The sequence below is a fragment of the Egretta garzetta genome, unplaced genomic scaffold (genome assembly GCF_000687185.1).
Source record: "Egretta garzetta isolate BGI_Z169 unplaced genomic scaffold, ASM68718v1 scaffold21, whole genome shotgun sequence".
NCBI lineage: Eukaryota > Metazoa > Chordata > Aves > Pelecaniformes > Ardeidae > Egretta > Egretta garzetta.
Window position 1 is genome coordinate 1,461,427 of NW_009258668.1, and position 18,921 is coordinate 1,480,347.

General features: G+C 42.3%; 1 protein-coding gene across 1 annotated transcript in view; it reads right to left on the minus strand.

The window, feature by feature from the left end:
* Positions 1–3,027: 3,027 nt before the first annotated feature.
* Positions 3,028–18,921, minus strand: part of SOS2 (SOS Ras/Rho guanine nucleotide exchange factor 2) — a 52,917-nt gene continuing 37,023 nt past the window's right edge. Inside the window, exons 14-24 of the mRNA XM_035888432.1 lie at positions 16,462–16,565; positions 15,026–15,245; positions 13,985–14,104; positions 13,033–13,195; positions 11,778–11,895; positions 10,973–11,145; positions 9,278–9,394; positions 7,412–7,673; positions 6,392–6,433; positions 5,173–5,282; positions 3,028–4,794 (exon numbers count right to left, since the gene is read on the minus strand). Coding sequence (XP_035744325.1) covers positions 4,285–4,794; positions 5,173–5,282; positions 6,392–6,433; positions 7,412–7,673; positions 9,278–9,394; positions 10,973–11,145; positions 11,778–11,895; positions 13,033–13,195; positions 13,985–14,104; positions 15,026–15,245; positions 16,462–16,565 — 1,939 coding nt within the window. The 3' untranslated portion in view covers positions 3,028–4,284. The remainder of the gene's footprint in view (positions 4,795–5,172; positions 5,283–6,391; positions 6,434–7,411; positions 7,674–9,277; positions 9,395–10,972; positions 11,146–11,777; positions 11,896–13,032; positions 13,196–13,984; positions 14,105–15,025; positions 15,246–16,461; positions 16,566–18,921) is intronic.

An 18,921-nucleotide genomic window follows, 5' to 3' on the forward strand; every position in this document is an offset into this window, starting at 1 on the left:
TCTCCCCTGAGGCGGCCCACACCCCCCGGGAAACCGTTTCCACGAAATCCGCTCCCCAACCCCCCTTAAGTTGACCGTTAGCTATACCAAAGCCGACTCTGGGCCACCCTTGCGTGACAGAAAACCGTGCTTTTTCTTATTTTGAGTGCTCGTGGGCGAGCATAAAGCCGCTGCGTTAACTGGCCTCGTTGTTGCAGGCGGGCAGGGCAGCAGCCATCGCTCGGCTGGGCACTGCAGCCTCCTGTGCCCTTGGCACGAAGCCAGACTTCCCTCAGAGGTGAGAAACCTCCATTTGGAGGCCGCAGGCGGGAGCTCGCCTGGCAGTAAGGCAGACCTTCCTGATTTAGCCCATCGGGCTAAAGAAAGCATTAAACACCAGGGAAAGAGGGCCGTGAAGAAAACTTTCCACGTGTGAACTGGCTGAAAAATTAACACAGGGCGATTCAAAATCTACTTCACAAGTTACTCAGTACAGCCTGTCGGCGCTGTGGACATGCGGTCCCGCTTAATGCCACAAGATTGCTAGAAATCATGAGCGTTCTAGACCCTCATCCAACATTTAAACTTACAGAAAGGTTTCAAAAAAGCAGCTGAATATGAGTTGACTGTGCGTGAACATTTTTAAGTGGCAAAGGCTTTTGATTTTTTCCATGGACATGTGGAAGAAAATTCGTATTACTTTTTTCCCTAGCACGTCTTACTAACGCACACTCCCTTCCCCAGGGAGGAGTTCCTGCATTTGCTAAGGATTCTGAATGGTATGTTCAGACCTGTGGTGTATTTTTGAGAATTGGAGTAAATCTGGGGGAAAAAGCAACAACATACGGTTCTTTTTTCCCCTTCTTGTTTTTGATCCACTATAGCAAAGTCATAGCACCCAGAGAAGTTGCTCTGGCTCCAGCGCAGGGGGAAATACTAAAACTCAGTAACTCAAAATAGGACCACTGAAAACAACTAGAAAGATGTTTTGTTTGCTGTTAAGTGCCTTCATGTTCCATCTGTTTATCTGCACTTTTCTGAGGGAACTGCCTTTTCCCACACAAGCCAACTTCAAACCCAGCAATTTCACATTTTTCCCTTCTAGCTTTTTTTTGCTCTTTTTACCTATCCCTCTAATTATGAAGTAACTAAAATGTTAATTTATTGCTATCTTGGCATTCCCTCGAACCGCACTGCTGGGAATCCGACTGCCTTCGACCACTTCCATGGCCAAATAGTTACTTTGGGAATGTGTCTTGCTGGATCTGCCGTACTTCATACTGCTGGCATCGCTGCTGCCGCCCTGCCTTGGAATGGTTGGGTTTGTATTTTCCAGCTCCTGTTATGCTTGAAGGACAGTTTGTGCGGTACGTTGTCCATAAGCAAGGCCCCTTTTCTGAATCACGCTGTGATTTATGTACTTAAGGTTAACTCCAGAACTGGCCCTGTGAAGGTAAGAGTAATGTTACACTTGGGTAACATTAAGAGTAAATTAATGTTAACATTAAGAGTAAATGCCTACCTCTGTCCGTGTTAACCTAATGGAGAACGATGACCTAGCCTTGAGACTTTGTTAACTGCATCACTGGTTTTCCTAAGTAAACCACTCTGGGCCCCACTGAAAGTTACCCATTTCTTTTTTTCTGGCTTCAACTGTGGAATTTAGAACTGCTGCCCAAACTCTCTCTTTCCCAATCAGGTTTAAAAGAAGGAAGCATTTCACAGCCCCCCCAGGTATTTTTGGAGGCTGTCAACATAAAATGTAAGTCGGCACTGAAGAAGGGCTATTCCGAGAACGGCAAGGTTAACTCTAATTAATGCACGCTCCTGCTTTCACAAGTTTAAACTCCCCTCGAAGTCCATCACAAACCCCAACCTCACAAAGCTCTTGATGGAGGGAAGTACTTCGATACGTCTGGAAGCCCCTACTAATCAGCTGATGCTGAGCTTACAATGATCTGGTAAGGGCTTTGCTGGGTCCGGACCAAAATATAAAGCTACGATAGATTTTAATATGGGATATTGAAAATGCTTCTGGTCCAAGCACTTGTACAGGAAGGTGTAAAGCTGACATTTATATACTCTAAAATTTGGGAGGGGATTTTTTTCCCCCTTTAACACCACATAAAATGTAAAAGCCTGGAAAAATATTACTTATCTTTTAGCACATAGCTGCTGGTGAGGACTTCAAAAGTTCCTTAACAGAAGAACTACATAAAAAATGTCACTTGTTGAGCTTATTCTGCAGATCACTGGAATAGTGACACCTGGCAGCCTGCCTTTTCTAGAAAGAGAGCATTAGGGGAGTACTTCACTGAGCAGAATTTCACCACCAGATACCAATATAAGAGTTCTTCCCAAACTTAAAGGGTATGAGCTGTGTTTTTACTGCAGAGGAAGAAACATAATGGGGGCATCGTCCTTTTCCTGCACTCCCAGTTCATGCATGTCAAATTTGGGACTTCTTGAAGGTTATTTTTGAAAAATGAAGCAGCTCTCCTTTATAAGACATGTTCTACTCCTGGCACGAATGGCCCTTGGGGTGACACCTCAGAGACAGATTCTGCCCCCCTCTCCTTCCTCAGCAAAGGAGCATCAAGGGGACAGGCAGCAGCAGAACATCCAGGAGGCAGATGGCAGGATACAATCTTCACAGGAGAAGAAAATTAGCTCCCTCCCTGGGCTTATCTCCTCTCCTTTTCCAGAGGGAATGCCTGAGACAGCAGGAGCAATATAGGCAGGCCGATGGAAAGCCAGAGCGTGACTTGGAAGCCCGAGTTTCCCACCAGAGCGCTCCTCCTCCAGACAGCAGCCAGAAAAAATGGAAATTGCTTCTCCAGGTAGAGGGGCAGAGGCACCTGGTGGGTTAGTAGGCGGAGAGTAAGGTTAAGCTCCCAGGGAGCTGTCGTGTGCTGGGCCCAGCCGCAGACCGAGGGACAACCAAAGCTGAGAACAGGAGCGTGGAAAACGGGGACATTTTGTATTGCCAAAGACTTGCTAAATGCAATTCCCAACCTTGTCCTTACAAGGAACACGCACTGCTCAAGCTCTTAAAAATTAAGACTGGGGTGATTTATTAATCTTGTTAAGAACTCTGATACAAAGCACAGTAAAAGGCCACAGACCAGTAAATAAAATGTGGCTTCTGGCCACTTTATAAATGCTGCTACAGTACTACCAGTAAAACAGACTCACTCTCACAACCAGTTCAAACAAGTAGTTCAACTGGCAAATAAAAGTTCCATTCACTTATCAGTTTAAAAAGTTTAATAAAGCTTTAGGTGGTTGCTGGTTTAAATGCTACCAATTGCCAAACTGGATTCAGGATTAAGTTAAGTGAGATCTAAAGAAAATTACTAGGATTGGAAGGCAAGACTGTTCCTAAGCCAGAGGAAACACTTCTGACCGTAAAAGATTGTAAGAGTAGCAGACTGTATTATAGGCCTCGAGTCACTTAAATTTATACAGGTTATTAGCATTATCTGTAAATATACAATATAAACAATTGTACATACATGGCATATAGCTTTGTTCTCCAGAACAGTAGACAACTCTTTAGCTTAAGACATCTTCGCCTACCGAAACAAAAAGGCACATCTGGACAAGATGCATGCTAAGTACTAGGGATCCTTTCCGCTATCCGCGACAGGTAGTCCTTGTCCGTCCTTTCTCAAAATCATCAACTGAGTATTTTGGTATTTAGATTCCAACCTATTTTTCTTTTTTGTCTTCAGCAGCAAATCAATGGCAATTAAGACACGGCATTAAAATATTTGAGAACAGTAGCTGTCACTCATGAACCTCCGAGCTTACGCAAAGTTAGAAGGCAAGTGGCCAGAGGTTTAAAATCAGTAACACTGTGTATCCTCGCGTTGTGTAATCATCCCATTGTTCTGGTTATTTTTTTTTAATAATAAAAAAAAAGGCCACTAGTGCTCAAATTTGAAAAAATTCCACAGACGCACCTTTTTTGGCTCAGTGCAATTAAACGACGTCAGTTTAAATTCCTTTAGTGTAGTTTACAGTGCAAAAGATATATTTTGTGTACTGGCATAGCTGTCGGCACTGAGGATGTGAAACAAGGCAATGCTGCTGATCACCTGAGGGTAATGCTGTCGAACAGACGCAGGCTAGAGTGTGTCTAGTTTTATTTTTCCAATTTAAACTTTTTTTTTTTTTTTTTGATCAGCAGCACTTTAAGAGCGTAATTTGTGAAAGTACTAGAATACACTGCCTTTTTTGAATAAATAAAAAAGAGGAACTTTACAAATACTATTCCAGTGTCAATGACTACTATGGCTAAGGTCATTGAGGAGTTTCTGCATTTTCTAGCAAAGACAGTCTGTGCAAAGGAGGGTGGGAGAGCTCCCTTTTGTAAGTCTTTGGTGGCAGTTTTGGTAACTGAGGGCTCGAATTGTGCCGGGGTGGGACCGGGGGTGCAGGCGGGTGGGCCAGGTTGTTGTGACTGGCGCTGATCACATAGCAGCGGCGCAGCGCCCTGGGAGAGGGCGTGCTGGGGGGAGTGCCGGGAGAGCTGGGGCCTGTGCTCGCCTCCCTCAACCAGTCAGGCTCTCTGTGCAAGCGTCCCACCGGCGGCGGCTGGAGGTTTAGAGGGCAGTTGATAAAGTGTTCGGGTGGCCGGAGCGGTACCGGTGGTGGAGTATCAGGAAGAGGGTCCCGGGGGGGTGGAGGAGGAGGACTGTGCAGCGGCTGCTCAAAGGGGTTAGTGTAAGCGGGAGCACGAGGCTGTATCTTTGGAGGCGGCGGCTGCCGAGGTGGAATTGCTGGAGGATCGTCATCCGACTTCAAACTTCCCTACAACATTACAGAGAAAAAGACATTGTAAGAAATGGAGATGTTTGGATAAAGAGCCTATCTTCTGACAGACGCCAAATTCCCTTGATGTCTCCTCCTGGTGATGTCAGCAACACGATACTGGCGTAGCCGCACCTTTGATCCAAACACTATCACTGCATTCCTAAAGTAACTCGCAAGAGTTTGGACACCGGAAACCTGAAACTTAAAAAGTGCAACCGGAGCACTGCACTTGAAAGTCTTTTAGACTAACAAAGTCCCGCTTGGCTAGATGGCTGGACTCGATGATCTTGAAGGTCTTTTCCAACCTAAACGATTCTATGATTCTAAATGCTCCCTGATTTGCTACTGAAGTTGTTCAGCGTAGGACGGAAATACCTTAGCATTAGAAGCATCCTGATCCATCTTCTTCCGTGGAGGAAGCGGAGGAGGGTTTTGCGGCTCATCACTTAGTTTAGGAAAGCTACCCCACGAGCTGAAGAAAGTCTCTGGAGAGAGAAAAACAGCTATTTTACTGCTTGTGCAGTATCTGAGGAACATCAAACCAAACTCGAACAACTCAAATAAGCAGATCTTTGCGCTCAACAGCAACGTGAGCCATTAACAACGTCAGTTGTGCGACATTCTCACTCGTTTCTTTAATCAGACTACTCACAAAATGGTCTCCTATTTCCAGTATCAGAGATAAAGGACAGAAAAATAAATGAACTCCTAGTGAGCACTTAAATAACCTTCTCTGCAGTCCTCTCTCTATGGCAGAACGTACCCCGTTTACCACAGTGCCTGCAGTTTGCCTGCGTGCCTCAATTACACTTTGGAGCGGAAGGTTTGTTCTCTCTGCCATACGGGTACACGTTCAAATTTGGAAATTTAGAGGCTTTCTTAACAGGTCTGTGACACTTCTAGAGCAGGAGAATTATACACTGAACAGAAAAGATGACGTTAACTCTTGCAGCATTTTAAGATGTTTCTAGGCCTTCCTTTATACAGAGAGTGGGGAAAAAAAAATCCTCAAAGTTAAACAAAACACAGCCCCTGACCTGTATTGGCGACTTTTGTCACACCTTTTTTTTTCTCTGAGAAGTGCACAGAGCTCTGTATCAATACATTAGGCACCTGTGCTCTCCAGTTTGAAATTTTAATCATATTATGAACAAGTATATGTGCCTGTGCAATAAGGGAGTAAAAACCTGAAAACACAGGTGAATACAGGATATCCCTCACAGCTGTGGGACAAAAAAGTACCACTTCTTTCCCAGCAACAGAATAATTACTTTCACTAAGTGGTAATACGAAATTATCAGGTTGCCTCATTTGCTGCATTGGTCAAGGACATTCAAAATGGAAGCAAAATCACGCTAGAGCCTGGGGAAAAATCCAAAAATCCAAATCTGGTTTGGACCAGACTGTTTTTAGACTTTGCAGACTGCTTTACTGGACACTTCATCTAAAGCCTGTACACAAAATTCCTCTCAGAACTCTAATGAACGCAACCCACGTTTCCATGCCAGATTTCAGATTTTAAGTCCTATTCACCTCTCCTGAAACCAGAAAAAGCAGAGTTACATGAAACATTTAACAGTGTTACGGTACTCACTCGACTGTGGCAAACTGACAGGAGCAAAGATGCTGCTGTTACCTGTTAAATGGGGAAAAAAGAAGAAGAAAAAAAAAAAAAAATTGATTGAAGACTTTCCAGACAGAACAACTGCATTACAGCACGCAACGTATGCTTGTGAGTGACCTCAGAGGTCACCATAATCTCCAAGTCTATCTACCGCTACCATGAATTAAACTCTCCTGCATAAAAATCTTCCTGAACTAGGGATTTTAAGTTACGCTGGGAATTAAAACTTCGTTATACTACTCTGTTCTGACACTGCCACGTGGTGGTTCGCTTCCCCTGCAAGCCCAAACACCCTCAGCATTTGCCATATAAAACCTGATTTGTGATTTATGCCCCCTATCAGGCTTAACCCGCCTGCCACAGCTGCAGCCCCCTTAGAGCAGAGCCAAGACCCATCACACGCCGCGTTCAAGGAGCTGCTCACCACTACAAGCAAAGCTCGGGGTGTATTAGTGTATCTGAACTAAAAGTGTCATTTTTTTTAATCAAGACTGATTTTTTGTTTTTTGTTTTTTTTTTTAATCAAGCCCTGACCATCCCTACTTCTGGCACTGCGGTTGACATCTCAAAACACGCAGGCTGGATTTCCCTTCAAGGGAAATGAAACGGGAATCACTGCTGTTCAGCCCACGGGACCACTCCTGAAACACACGCCGCTGTGGACGCCAGGTCCTCAGCACCTTTTCCTCGCCACAGATGTGCCACACGTGGTAAAGCAGGCACGGCCCCTGCACAGCGGTGGGGACAGCGCCCGTAACAGATTGCCTCAGCTCCCGTACGCAAAAAGACTGGCGACGTCACTTGTTACTTAACTACTTACAGCAGGGATTTCCAAACCACAGTAGACCTAACACTGACTCAAGAACTTTGTAGTCCACAACTAAATTTTGCAATTTTTCTTTTTTTTTTTTTTAAAGGCTGGCATACACACCAATACATTTTGGAAGCCTGAGGGACAGTAACAATTACTAAAACATATTGCACATTTACCATAAGAACTGTTGAGATCAATGTCTAAAAATACACTGAACTCTGATGAAGCAGACACCGGTGGCGTGGATGGTGTGTTTGGAGAAGTTGGTGCCGATACTGTTGATTCATGCTCTGCCTCAGTGATTCTACTGAAACTTATCTTGCTGGGTTCCTTTTCAAGTGGCAACGGATGACTTCGCAAGGTGCCAGAGGTGGAGCCGTGTCTGCCAGTATTGGGCCTTATCCCGGGAGATTTCAGGGGGTACGTTGTTTTTCTAGGCTGGAAAAAGTAAAGCTGATTAGCACTGCTAACGCTTCCGACAGCGAAATCGCCAAGTCTCTAGAAGATATTTAAAAAAAAATACTTATCACATACACCTTAAACAGTGTTACAGCTTTTCTACGATCGACTTGAGGTACACTGTTGTTATCTATGCAGCAGGATTTTACTGACAAGCTATAGATGAAGCTTAATTAAGCTTTTTTCCCAGCTTAATTTTTTTTTCTCCCCTCCACAACTACGAAAAATGAAGAGTCAAGTTTCAGATGTGTGCCCATCAGGACAAAACATGGGGAAGAGGAAGTCACAACCTCAGGAGAGAGTTATTTCAAGTGTCCCCACAGGCCTGCAGAAAAGCCTGGTAACAGCGCCGTAAGACTCGCTTTGTGCTTGTTCCACAGAAGGTCACCGGGCCCCGACGCGCGTCCAAGACCAAGGACACGCTCAGACGCAAGCTGTCTACGTCCTCTGGGTTAGTCAGTATGAAATTCTTACACACACACACACACACGTGACTGGTGTGAATGAAACAAGCCTCATTAGACTCAGGTGTAACGCAGCACAGATCAAAGCTGGTTCTTTCAAGATTAATTACATTCCCATCCTAGGGTGGTATGCACGACTCCACCACATTACAGTACCCAGAACCGGACTTCCCTGCAATTCCAGTAAGAATGTCTAGTTTGGAAAACATGAACTGTAAAAAATTCATGCCCAGATGACTGAGACTGGCAGCACGGCTATCTATTTTTAGAAAATACTTTAAAGAAATTGCTGCAAGCAGTCATTTTGCAACAGTAATTTCTGTCGTTTTCTTGCCATATTTGTAATATCACCTTACTCATTCCTCTAACAGGAGATTGCTAAAGTGATTTATAGCTCTCCCCAAAATTAGAGATTTCCCCAGCTACCCAGAAGCACAATTACAACACATAAAGACCCGAGTGTTCTAGGAGCAATCTTACTGCTTAAAAAAGAGCTCTGGGCTCCAGTAGCTGTTTTCTTAAAAAACAAGAGTTCTACTCCTTTCCATTGAACTATATTTTGATCAGCGAGAAGGTTGCACCTTATCGATTCGGCGATGTACTTCCATTTTTGCAGCAGTGCAAAACATTTAGACAAAAGAAAACCAGAAATTAACTTCTACTTAAGGAAAACATTAATTGTGTATAAAATCTGTATTTCAATTAATAGTAAGATTTTGTAGTATTTTCATACTGTGAAATGAAAAACGTTATTACATAGTCTATCAAATTGCTATATGCTAAGAAACCTAAATTTAAACTGTCATATTTTAAGTTTTGGGAAAAAAATGTTCGTTCTGTGAACTGCCAAAGGCAGTATGTTTCAGTAGCAACAAACGCTACTAATATAATAGTAAATTATAAATTTATAAAGATAAATTATAAATATATTTTTAAATTTATTTAATTTAAATTATAAATATACATTTATAAATTATAAAGTTAAAATAAAAGTATTTTAAAATCATCTCATGACACAGAATGCTGAAGGAAATACACATGGCTTATTGAATTAACTACATCTTCGTTTTCACAGTGGCTAGTGGATTTTAGCTATTTAATTTGCAGGACAAGACTTACAAATCTAGGTGGTTGCTTGCAGTTTCGAGGTTCAATTTCTAATGACTTGTTGAACAGATAATCTGTAAACTCTTTTTCCGGTATCTTCCCCATAGGATTGAGATTTTCGAAGAATTTCTAAATGAAACAAGCACCAATAATATTTAAAAAATAAGCACATACAGAGAATTTTATTGAAATGCTTGTAATTCACAGATTAAAAATCCACTATTCTAATGCTTATTTCCAGGAAAAAAAAAGAGTGTAGAACGTTCCCTGAAATAAATACAAAACAATCCAATGCAAGAAATAATCAAGTTCACGGGAAGTTTCCTGACATGAAAAATGACCTTGCTTCAAATAACCAGACAAGGTAAATGAAGTCTTCTCTAAATTGTTTGCCAGTATTTTTGACTACTGAATCACGCGCAGCTCAGCAGCGTTAGCAGCCATGCGACAGCGTAGACCTGCCTGAAGCAGGTAACGTCACAGACGCGGGGAGGAGCAGGGCGCAGATGGTAACAGCAGTGAAAGCACAGGTTATGCTCCTGCTGTAGCGCCGTGATTTCTTAGAGGCGCTTTGGATGTTAACTACAAGGACCAGGAAGGGACAGAGGACAAAAGCAGGAAGGTCAGAGGCAGGGACAGAGCATGGCACTGCAGCACAAGGACCCGAGGGGAGGCATGGCTGGGACAGGGCTGGCACCGAGGGCACGGGATGGGACAAAGCTCCCGCAGCCGGAGTCTGGTGGTGAGCTACAGCATTTTCCGTTTGTTCTTTTTTTCAGCACAAATATTGCCATCCCTTGAACTTAATGTACTTCCTGGCTTAAGAATACTGTAAATCTCCTAAACCTTTCCCAGACATATCCACAGCAATTAAACACCCATAGCAAATAACATTTTAAGCAGCAGTATTATTGCCCATTTAATTCTTTGTGTAACCAACTTCTTTGTTGCTTCCTGCCTGCTGCTGTTCACTAGCTGAGAGCTTTCCATGCTGCTGGTTTTTTTAGAAAGGTTACAATTAGCTGTGCATTTAGGAAGTATGGCTGGGTACTTAAAGCTGTTTTCCTCAATCCTTGTTACCTCCCTATAAAAACACCCACCTACCTTCACCTGGCTTATTGTTTCAGCATTCTTCCTTTGAATTTCTTCAAATTACCTGGGATTCACTAGCCTTTGTCTTAGGTAAGCAACTACTCCAGCATCCTCTAATGCTGCTGACACTGGTGCATCCCTGCTGAGTGACTGTTGGTATTCGTGCTGAACTACGCACCCTCTGACCGCTAGCGGGGTCAGCGGACGTTGGGCAGAGGTGTCATTACAGAACGTCTGAAGGACTAAACCCACTAGGCACGTACAGAGCATTTTAGGTTAAAGGCAACTGATTTTTCTCCAAAAAGTTCTGCCGTTGAGTCAGTAGGACTTATTCCTTCTGTTTTGCTGCTAAAAAAATCTCTCCGATACCAGGCTGCAGAACAATGAGGGGATGAACAAGACCCAGAACACGGAATCCAAGTAAGCAAATCCCACTTCTGGCTAGTCCTTTGCCATGGTAACTTTGTTGTCTACCAGCCACTGTTCCCCCCTCTTCTGATGGTCACTGCTTGTGCAAGGTTAGGTCTAGTACTAGAAGACTATTTGGCAATTTTTTGTTGTGTATGTTCTTTACCCTCTCCCATCCCCCCAAACAGATATTTAATGTTTGATTACCCGAATTTCTGGCTCTATCCGTAAACAGTAAGGCTGGTTTTGATACTGCTGAATTTCTCCTGTAATTTCAGCCACTTTTCTCCTCTTACTGAAGTTAATTAATTCTTTCCCTTTTCTTTTAAGGAAGTCAGGATTCCCTTCTTCTGTCTTCAAAATATTTGTTAGGTATATTCCTGATAAAGAGAGAAGTATTTTTTAAATTTCACTTTCATTCTGAGAGCTGGTTTCATTCTTTCTAATGAATGATAAAAAAGTCTGAGCATAAGCAGACCACTCCCTTTAACGCTCCAACAGTTTATTAGCTGGCAAGAATGAATCCAGTCTGCATTTTACATAGGAACAGTATCTTATTGAAATAAGATGTTTTATCTCCTTCACAGGAGATCCTGAATTTAGAGAAAAACATCTTTAGGTCACCACCATAAACAGATCACCGATGTGGAGGCAGTGTTAAACAAAGTAAGGTAATATTCATACCAATACAATACAAGTAATCTGTATGCTTAACTAGAAAAATAAACTTTATATAAAGACACCAAGTCTTTTACCTGATCTAGCAGAAGGTATCCCTGCCCATGGTAGGGAGGTTGGAACTACATGATCTTTAAGGTCCCTTCCAACCCAAACCATTCTATGAAGTCTAAAAACATTACAAACCTGGGAAGCCAGAAGTCACACATTGCATTACAGATTTTTTAGGGCTAAAGACAACCCTGAACACTTTAAGCCATATTAACACATCTGCATCAAACGTAACTTAAGACTGACAATACACACAGTATTAGCCTGCCCTGGTGTTACTTACCAAAGAAAGGCACGCAGGGTGGATTGATTGACTTGAGCTTAGCGAGATACTTTTTAAAATGATCTTGACTTAATTCTACTGCTTCATCCAAAACTCTTTTCTTTCTTTCCTGTAGTGCCTAAGTTGTCAAAGAAAAAAAATAGGGATGCAAATCTTCTCAATAGCATGGTGAGCAAACCCAAGGCAATTCCCTAGCTCTCTCTGCAAAACTTAGGAACTGAAATTCAGATTTGAAAGAACCTCTTTTGTAAATGGTTCACTCTGCGCTATGGCACTATCAGTCCAACAATTCAGTCATGTGAATCACGAGGCTACTGTAAAGAGACTATTATTTTGTCTATCAACTCAAAAGCATTATCCTGATCTTTAAATTTAATAAAAATTAAACATTTAATTTTGCATTTAACTTAAAGGCCTTTCAAAGACATGTAACATTCAAAACATTTTATTCATGCTTCTTTTTCCATTTTAGTCAAGGGAGGCTTTCCTGCCGAATCCTAGGCATTTCTTTTACTCGGCAAGTGAAAAATGGAATCACTCCTTGTGTAGTAGCCCCTCTTCCTACTGTCCATCTAAACCATTTCAGCGGCTATTTATTCCTGCCTCTGACAGTCCGAATTTTCTGAGACTCACTCATCCGAAAGAAGCTTTAAATATTTAAATATTTAAAAGAAGGATAGATGAGGTGCTTAGGGACATGGTTTAGTGGTGGGATGGCAGGGTTAGGTTAAAGGTTGGACTCGATGATCTTAAAGGTCTTTTCCAACCAAAGTGATTCTATGATAAGCTCTTGGGATCAACTGAAATCCAAGTTTTAGCTATCCCCTTCCCCACCTCCTTCTACCCCTGCATTTCTTGCGTAGGTAGGAGATGCTGCTGTTAAAGTGTTCCAGGCCAGGTTTCTCAGCCCTGGGATCCTCCTCTTTCATACCCATAAAATGCTGGACTGAAGCAACAGGTTCGTTTCAGACAGGTTAATGAACAACAATCGAATGGCCACAGCATTTCCCCTTTTTGGGCTAAATACATGAAAACATCTGCTGAAAAGCTCCACTTCCCATTACAAACCCTTTGAGACACCCAGCCCACCTCGGATGTTTTCTCTTAAGTAACTTCGCACATTTCACACTTGTTTAATTCCATGAAAGCAAGTGTGATAAGGATACTCTGGATTTAACTTCAGAAGTGTGCGTGATACAGTTCTGGATTCTGGTGTGTGCGTCCCCCCCGCCCAAGAGCAATGTCCAAAACTTACCTCAAATGTGTGATCTAGTCTGTACACGGACACAGAGTTCATTGCACTGACAATCTCCAACACACCATTGAAATTATTCAGATCCTGAAAAACCTGCAGGATTTCTATAATCCTACTCAGCACAGCCACTCGCTCTTCAAAGTTCTCGGTTTCCACAATGCACCTAATCAAAAGACATAATTTGAGAAACACTGATAAATAAACCCAGACATTTTGCTAGTTAATAAATCAGAATTTTCCAAGCAAAAACTGTACAGTACATCCAGTATGCACATTTTGGCGCTCTCTCAAGAATCTCAAGTACAAATTTATGTAATCACATCTTACATATGTTCAGGTTGGAAAGCCAAGAAAGGTTTTGGCATATCCTGTAAAATAATAAAGCAAACCCCAAGCAAGAGCCAGGGTAAGTAGGGTGGCTCTCATGCTGCTGTTATCTACAGTGGTTATCTACAGTGGCATTTTAAACTCGCTAGGTTAGGTACACACGTACAAGCTGCTACACCCTTCTGACAGCAGCATTGGCCGTCTCCTCGGAAGTACTGCATCATCTCCTACGAGATGGGAGAGAGTCTAAGGTAAGGGGACAGACACAACGGTGCTTTCATCAGAGACGTAGAAAAGCGGCACTGAGCCCTGCACTGCCGTCAACACCTTTTGATGCCCCATATTAAAGCAGAGGTAGGACCCATGCTGACCAAGATGACCTCTAGGGGTCCCTTCCAACCCAAAACATTCTATGATTCTATGGCATAACTGGAAAAAAAAAAAAATAATCTTCCAGTCTCGGGAAGAGGGAGCAGATGTGACTGGCACGGCACGCACCCTCGAACCAAAACTGAAATGACTGTCATACCCTGCAGCCATCTCAAGAATTCAAACAGCAGAAAAATGTTTCTCTCTGAATTTCAGTAGGAGTTAGTGCCACTACACCGTCACCACCTGTACTTACTTTTCAAACCAAAGAGTAAGATTTGTAGTATGACGAATCATTTTCAATAGATTTGGGGAGTTAATTTCCTTATCTTCCTTAGTCCACACACTACCAACGAGTTCAGAAGGCTGTACGGCCCTGATAATGACAAAGCAAGATGCAGAAGAATGCTCAATACAAACAGTAATTGTATGTTCCCTGTTTGCATTAAAAGATTATTTCTTCCCTTAATCATGACTTGGTATTTCACAAATGCAATCCAATCTAATCTACTGCAAAACAGATACTTAGAATAACTTTTTGATGAGTATTTGACTATAGAAGGAATTACATTTTTATCTTCATTAACTTGGCATTTTTGAATAAGCATTTTCAGATGAGAAAACTACAACGAAGTAAGTTTAATTTCCTGAAAACATAAGAAAGCATCTTAAAGACAGTTACAATTTTTTTCTAAATAGGAAGCTGAAGTACTTTGAGCAGCCTGCTGGAAAAGCGGCCTATTTCAATAGAAAACCTGCTGGCACTGAAGCACGAGAGGATGCTTCACCTTTGAGTTCTGCAAGGCCTTAAAGAATTTCTACCCAGCAAAACCCAGCTCTCACATCAAGGCAAGCTCTATTTATCCCAGGTAACAACAGAGCTAGGAAACAGCAGAGTACTTATGGTAACAGACCAAAAAAACCCCTTCAAAATTAGATCAGAGGGCCTTGACGTACCAGTGCTATGGTTCTGTGCATGTAACACCTGGGCCCTTGCTATGCAGCTATAAAGGAAAGGAGCAGACAGTTGTATTCTCTTTTTATGATGCAACAAGCGTTTCTCATTAACTAACACTAAATTGGCTTTTAACAAGAGACAATACAAGTTAGTATTATCTACTCGTAATATTTCAGTGTCCTTCCTGTGCTTATCTATGTTGTCAGAAGTCTCGATATGGAGATTAAAAAAACCTTTTTTTTTTTTTTTTTTGCCTTGCATATTTTGATATTGAACCGATGGCAAGAAAACCTCTTTCCAAAAACTCTGAAAAAGACCCGTTATTAGTTCAATCCCTACCTATAAAGGTCAGACTCAAGAAGCGTCAGCTGTCGAGCAATTTCTATAGGATGCAGAGTCATGAGGTCCAGCGATTCGCTGTGCCCCACTCGCCAGATGTGCCACTCGATGGGGGGAGGCGGGCTCTCAAAGGTGATGTTGTGACTAATGCCATTTGCTTGAGCTTTCTTTCTCTTGATGATTTTAGCAATTGATTCCACCCACTTCTTCATGGATTTTCCTGCAGAACAGAAACCATAAAAACCCCCCTTTTTTAATACCAGCCTAACTGACTTTGGATAGTTTAATAAACCCAATCCCCCCCAAATTTGTACATGCACGCAAAATTCTGCATTTCTGCATGCAAATTAATTAGGTCTGTAGTTCCCTATTTTTTTTTCTTGCACCTGTATCTGTTGACAAATACAGACACATGTGAACAAACTCTTGGGTGCCCAGTTGTGTTTAACCACATTTACTGACAGGTTTTTTAAGTGGAAAAAAAAAAGTGACCCTGTATAATTGTATTTTACTTTTTCCCCTCAGCTGCAACCATCTCCACTTTGGCTGCTAGCTTCACCTGCTTAGAGGAGAACAACTAAAAACGTAAACAAGTTTCAAGTCAGATCTTTGCTTCAAGTGAGATCTTTGCAACATGCTGTACTAGTGCACTAGAGAAAAAAAAAGATTAGAGAAATACAGGTTTACAATATCAGTCCAACATTTACAGCACACAAAACAGTGGACAAGACTGTGGACAAGACTGAAGTTCCAAGACAAATACCTTTCAAGAGACTAACCAAAACTGAATTACTCCTCTGGTCAGCAAAGGTTAGCGTGGAGACCTCTGCAAAAGATAAACTCCCATTCTCTAGGTTTCTCTCAGAATTATATTGTCCAATTGTCTGGCAATCTGAAAAGTACAGTCTAGAATTGCCAGGATGAGGATTAAAATTGACATGCCAACACTGCTGCCCTCCACATAGGCTGCCAAAAAAATCTGCTAGGTTGTAAGGGCTTGCTCCAGAGGAAGTGATACCAAATGGGTCAAGTATCCTTTCCTAAAAGGCTAATGATTTTCAGCTGGAACTTTCAATAAATGGGAAAAGAACAAGATGGAAAAAACCTAGTCTCAGCCTCAGCAACCAACAGGGCAGGAATTCTCTACGAATACAACACCGGGAGGAGGAAGGTGACAGTCAGGCAGGGATGGACATTACTGTCCAGAAGTAAATACACTTAAGGAAAATATCGTAATGCTTGAAGTAATTTTTGGTAGCTGTTTAGGCTCCAGGCCAAATCTTGCTTATGTAAAGGAGAGTCTCATAAACAGCTCAATTAAAGGCATTAAAATTAGTCATGTGTGTAAAGATATTCTCATGCCTAAAACCTGTCAGGATTAGACCAGCAGGTTGTACCAAAATGGGGAAGAACAACAGGACCACCGATTACCATACCTCTGACACTGGAAATAAACGTCTCCAATCTCTCTAGCAACTCCAGATCTCTTTCAAAATCGTAAAAATGGTGCTCTACCCAGTGACGAAAAACATTTAATATTCTGAGGAAGGAGAGAAAAAAAAAATATTATGTTTGTTTTTAAGGATTTCCACGCCTCATCCCACGTAAACACTAAATGAAACACAATTCTACAAAAGCTGAGTTACAGATTCATGTAGCTGATGAGTTCCAAAAGACACATGGACAAAGGGGCAGAACGAAGATTAAGCATGGCACCAATGACCACAAAAGTCCCCAGGTATTTAAACCCTATTTTTCCAGTCTTAGCATATATATAGATAGATTGGGTTTTTTTTAAATTTTGTATAAAGAATGCTAGTGTTGAGGTGGTTTCAGAAGAGGAAAAAACATACCAAAATCAGATAAAACTGGTATTTCTAATGTAATTTTCTGATTTATTTTTTAAACTAAAAAAGCTAATTAGGATCTCCCATTTGGTAAGAAATACATTTCAGCTTAGAAGTGGTTGCAAGTGTACTGCCCTACTTTTACAACTTTTTAATTACACAAATGGCCATCCAGTACTTCCTTTGAGGATAACACTAAGCTTTCACTTGATTTTTCTCTAAGCTTTCTTAAACAGACCACTAATAAACAAGCCTCTACAAGTGAACTACAACTGCTCTTCTGCCTTCTACTCTTAGGATGTATCAGAATAAAAAACTGCTTTGCCTCTTCTTTGGGTAAAAAAGTTGAGCTCATACCTCAAAACTTTATTGGGGTGCACCTTACCTGGAGAGACAGCAAAGATCTCCTGCATCATCTCGTACAAGAGATTTTCCCTGTGCCAATCCAACAGGTGGGACGGGATGATGGGGATAAAGGGGAGCCCAGGGCCTTGGGCCCAGAGGCGGTTACAGCGAGATGTGGTTACTCCTGCCCCATCGCCTTTGCAGAAGTGGCTCAGCTGTGTGCAGAGTGCTGCTGAGCTTCCCCGCTCCTCCTCCTCGCAGCTCAGGCTATTAAGATAACCCGGTGCTAATTGCGTATCAGACTAGTGTTTGCTGTGACTCGGCCCTGCAGAGCGAGGGCAAGAACATCTGAGAGGGACAGGGCAGACAGCTGAGTGCAACCTGCCGGTCTGTCGTGAGTCGGAGCACTTAGAGAAGTTGGCTTGGTTTAGCTTAGTCAAATGAAGGGCACCCTATGCGAATACATGGAGAAGTGAACAGTTCTCCTTTTCCCAGTGTGTAAGTTAAAGAATAAGGTTTATCCCATGAAAGAATGGCTTCCCAAACAGATCGTTTAGGCTGGAAATTAATGACAGCTTCTAACCGTCGAAGGAGCAATGATAACAGTAATACAAGATCTTATCTAATCAGTCTTTGCCTTTGAGATATCATGGTAGGAACACTGAAAAAGCAAGAAAGATTGCCTGGTTCTGCTGACTGCATTTCCAGCTTAGCACCTCCTCTTTCTCATGACCTCACGTGCATTTAATCTAGTCAAAGACATTCCCATTTCCATGTCCGCGCACTCCACAGCATGTCTACAGCATTTTCTACAAACTGAGGAGTAAGTGCTGGGGAGGGAAGGAAGGGAGGGAGGGAAGGATGAGCATCTTCACATTTCTCCACCTTCCCAAATCTCCAGTCAGTGCTATTAACAATACTGGAATTTACAAAGTGCTGGGAATATCAACCTAACAGCTCAAATTCAGGTGCTTATTTTCAACTGTAACACAGTTAAGAGATTCAAGCTACTAGAAACATGTAGTATCTCCTAAATTCAAAGATTAACTCTAAGCCTCAGAAGGGGGTGTGTTAAATAGCAGCTTTAAACCTCATCTCTCATCAAGCAGGCACCTGTAAATGGACTTGGCTCACCAACCATAGCATAAATTAAGACAGCAAAGAGTAGCTGTCACAGTAAGAGGTATCCTCACCTCTCAAACAAGGAAGAAAAAACCCAGAAACCAAAACCAAAGATGCTGGAAGCTTTGGAACAGGGCACGGGTTTTGAACAGCTCAAACATAACATACGAAGGCAAAAGCGCTAAATTGATTTGGGAAATTAATAGCAAAAACCATGGCTAATTGCTGCCTCAAGCTTTTCTACAGGTTCCGGCTCATTGATAACCACTTGTCCTGCTCAGCTACGGCAGTCAGTGCTGCAGGAAGATACTTTTGTACCACGCAAAGGAGCACTGCGAGGCGGTCCCCAAGCAACTTCCAGCCTAGCTAGTAGAGGCTATAAAAAATAGCAACAGAAGCAACACAGCGATATTTAAACTTTTGAGCCAGTTGTGTCACCAAAGCCCATTCCATGTGAGTTGCTATGAAGGGGCTTTACAGGCACCCCTGTGGATGGACGCAGAAACAGCAAGCTGAAACCAGGAAAAGTACGCGCTGTGAGGTAGCACGTGAAGCTCTCCCAAGAACTGATAACTCTGGGGA